Source organism: Arachis ipaensis, chromosome B10, assembly GCF_000816755.2.
Source record: "Arachis ipaensis cultivar K30076 chromosome B10, Araip1.1, whole genome shotgun sequence".
Taxonomy (NCBI): domain Eukaryota; kingdom Viridiplantae; phylum Streptophyta; class Magnoliopsida; order Fabales; family Fabaceae; genus Arachis; species Arachis ipaensis.
Genome location: NC_029794.2, coordinates 87450685 through 87454201, shown reverse-complemented (window position 1 = coordinate 87454201; position 3517 = coordinate 87450685). Strand labels below are relative to the sequence as shown.

The following is a 3517-nucleotide window of genomic DNA, read 5'->3' as shown; positions in this document are numbered from 1 at the left end:
TTAATTAGTCATGGATTAGTAATATGCAAATTAAACCAGCATGTATAGGCAATTTATTTAGTACACCAGACAAGTGGTTAGTTTAGAAATAATCACTTATGATGTGCTTGATGCCTACAGTATAATATTATTAGTTTATTATATTGTTAAATATAATAAAATAAAACTAACTGCATTGGTATTGTTAAGACTTTTCTTGTAAATGTCAGCTGAATAGAATAATAAGAGTTATTCAAGATTAGTTTCGAAATACATGCATGAGTATAAATGATAGATGGCATATGCATTAAAAATGCCACTTTAGTGACATTAGATTCATAAACTAAGTAATGATATAACTGCATGTTGGTTGATATAAGTGCATTAAGAATACCACTTTAGTTACATTCGAAATACATGCATGAGTAGTATAGATGATAGATGTCCAGTTATACATTTGTATCCTTATCTATGGAGTTTTGTGAGGATTTTGGTAAATCTCATTTGCTAGTTGATTATCTAAATAGTTTCTATGAATTTAGTTTTCGGTGTTTTTTTGTGATTATAGGCCATGCCAAGATTGGATGTTACTGAGGTTGGAAGTGAAGAAATGGATATTTGTTACGAGGTTTGGACTCTAGTTTCGTCCTGTATTATAATGCTTGGGACAGTAACCATCCTGAATTTACATCTGTTCGTTTATTTTGCGATTATAGGATATGCCACTTTTGGATCTCTCCTAGGTTGGAAGTGAAGAGATGGATCCTGGTCACCAGGTTTGATCTCAAATTTAATTTTTCGGTGTCTTAAAACTACATGGTTGATTTGAACATTAACGTTTTTGTTTTATTTCTTTTTTGTTTTTTTTTTAAATTTGATACTTAGGTACCGGATCACGATGGCCTTCGGAAAGATGAAATACCTTGTGTTGGAATGCGGTTTGATCAATTGCAAATGGCTCACAAATTCTATGTGACATACGCAAAGAAAGTCGGGTTTGCCACTAAGATACGGACAACAACCTGTGATAAGATCACAAATCAACCCATTAACCAAGCTATTCACTGTAATAGGGATGGGTACCGTGTGTCTCGTGTCAAAGCGTCAACGCGGAAGAACATGATCTCAGTCGCTGGGTGCAAGGCAAGGATATACGTGAAGTTTGACAAGGAGACGCAAGACTGGGTTTTCTTCAAGGTGGAGCTGAGTCACTCGCACCCATGTTCAGCGAGGAAGGCGGTGCACTACCATGAGTATAGGCAGCTGACCATGCATGCGAAGTGCCTGATCGAAGATAATGATGAGGCTGGGATTCGACCAAGCAAGACTTTCCTAGCTTTGGCAAATGAGTCTGGGGGCCCATCTAACCTGGGATACTCAGAAAAGAATTTACGAAACTATATTACAGCTAGGCTCCGAACCAGCAACGTCGACGTCGATGTCAGAGAGATGATGAACTATTTCATGAGAATGCAGGACATCAATCCAAACTTATTCTACGCGGTGAATTTGGACGATCACTGTAAATTTCGGAGTGCAGTATGGGTGGATGCAAGGTATAGGGCGTCGTTCGAATATTATGGAGATGTTGTGTCACTTGATAGCACATACAGCACAAACAAGTATGGAGTAGTTACTGTGGGGTTATTTTTTCTTTCTTTTTTTTTCATAGGTTGGTCGTGATTGACGTTTGTTTTTTGTCGCTGTTTTTGCATGTAGGTATGGATTACCGTTTGCGTCGTTCGTCGGTGTCAACCACCATGGTAAGTCGACCATCCTTGGTTGTGTTCTCCTTGGAAATGAGGAAATCCCAAGTTATGAGTGGGTTTTCCGCCAATGGGTCAAGTGCATGAGAACTGCTCCACAGTGGATCATCACCGATCAGTGCAAATCCATTTTTTGTGTAATAAAAAAATGTGTTCCCCGATACACACCACCGGTGGTGCATCTGGCACATTATGAAGAAGTTACCGCACAAGCTTGGAGCTTATCGCCGGTACAGAGAGTTGTATGATGAGTTCAATGATATTGTTTGGAACTCTCGCACCGAGAAGTCATTTGAGGATAACTGGTATGAATTCATAGACGAGCACAACTTACATAACAACACATGGCTGTCAAGTCTGTTAGTGTACAATTATTTTTTGCTCGATAATTGAAATCTTTTTGGTAGGTGGCTTTATATGATTTAATAAGAAGTTTCTTTTTCTTTATGTAGACCTTTTTGATGATCGACGCATGTGGGTCCCAATATACTTCAAGGGTGAATTTTGGGCTTCCATGAGGAGTACGCAAAGGAGTGAGAGCATGCACTCATTCTACGGAAATTTCTTACACAGTCGGACTAGCTTGGTTCAATTTGTTCACGAATATGACAATGTGCTTGGAATTAAGGAGCAAAGGGAACTAGAGGATGACGCAGCAGACTCGAGGGGGTTATCCCTTGTGCAACGACCTCACCTATGGAGAGACAATTTCAGCAAGAGTACACTACCTGCATGTTTAGGGATGTTCAAATTAAGTTTGTCAAGAAGGCTAATTGTAGGGTCTCTGTTGTTGCTGAAGAGGGGCCAGTTGTATGCATGAAGGTTGAAGAGGAAATACTAGTGAATGATACTATAAGTTGCGTTCCGTACGACGTCCACTTCGATCGATCCACGCAGGAGGTTCGTTGTGAGTGCAATCTATTTGAGAGTTCAGGAGTGTTATGCTGTCATTGTCTTGTAGCCTTCCATTATTACAAGGTGTATAAAGTACCTAATCGATATGTTCTCCCTCGTTGGAGTAAGAACATAAAGCGCAAGCATACTTATGTCAAGAGTAGTCACGACGTCAGTCGGTCGGATGAGAGTCATGTTGCATTCAGGGGACTATGTGCACACTTCTACAACATTGCTCAGGATTTTGTAAACGACGATGAAGAAACAGCCTTGCTTCATGTTGCTCTAGAAGAAATAAGAGCTAAGTTGACTGCTCACCGTGTCAAGAAGAGGTCTGAGACTGTGGCGGACTCCTACAACAATAATGGCTCAACAAGTTTGAACGTTGCCGCTGTAATGGACATCCAAGCCCCATCGAAGGTCAACACAAAGGGCCGGCCAAAGAGTAAGAGGCTCGGTGCTGCCCTGGAGAAGTCATTTAAAAAATCTGCTCGGAGGAAAAACAAGCATGACCCCCCGGTAAATGTGTGTATCAAACTCGACCTAGCATATTTATTTGGTATAGTACTATAGAAGAAGTTAACTGTGGACCTTTTGTTTTGTTAACCAGGTGGTTTGTCCGGAGTCAACTCAAGATGTAAGATTCGGTGGTGTTGTAGGCCAGGCTGATCCCGAACAAGTTGGTGGCTTCATGTCTTTGTTAAGCTCCTTTAGCAAAAGTTAAGATTTGTTATACAATGCATTCATTTTTTTTTCAAGATTAGTGGAAGAGGCTGGTTTCATGGGGTAAACATATAGGGTTTAAGTTTCTATGCAGTTGATCAGAGAATAAGATTGGATTGATTACATGAAGCATGTTAATGTCACCCGAGTGAACC

The 3517-nt window shown here is 40.2% G+C and overlaps 1 protein-coding gene across 1 annotated transcript; it reads left to right on the top strand.

The window, feature by feature from the left end:
- LOC107620736 (protein FAR1-RELATED SEQUENCE 5-like) lies at positions 401–2263 on the top strand. The gene is made up of 6 exons (XM_016322862.1): positions 401–472; positions 548–607; positions 723–755; positions 865–1601; positions 1699–1882; positions 2198–2263. The coding sequence occupies exons 1-6, from the start codon at positions 401–403 to the stop codon at positions 2261–2263; spliced, it is 1152 nt and encodes a 383-aa protein (XP_016178348.1).

Excerpts from the sequence above, each read along its gene's own strand:
- LOC107620736 (XM_016322862.1), top strand. The coding sequence starts at position 401 with ATGAGTAGTATAGATGATAGATGTCCAGTTATACATTTGTATCCTTAT. Across the intron at positions 473-547 it reads GGAGTTTTGTGAGGATTTTG|GCCATGCCAAGATTGGATGT; the intron begins GTAAATCTCATT and ends TTGTGATTATAG. Across the intron at positions 1,602-1,698 it reads AGCACATACAGCACAAACAA|GTATGGATTACCGTTTGCGT; the intron begins GTATGGAGTAGT and ends TTTTGCATGTAG.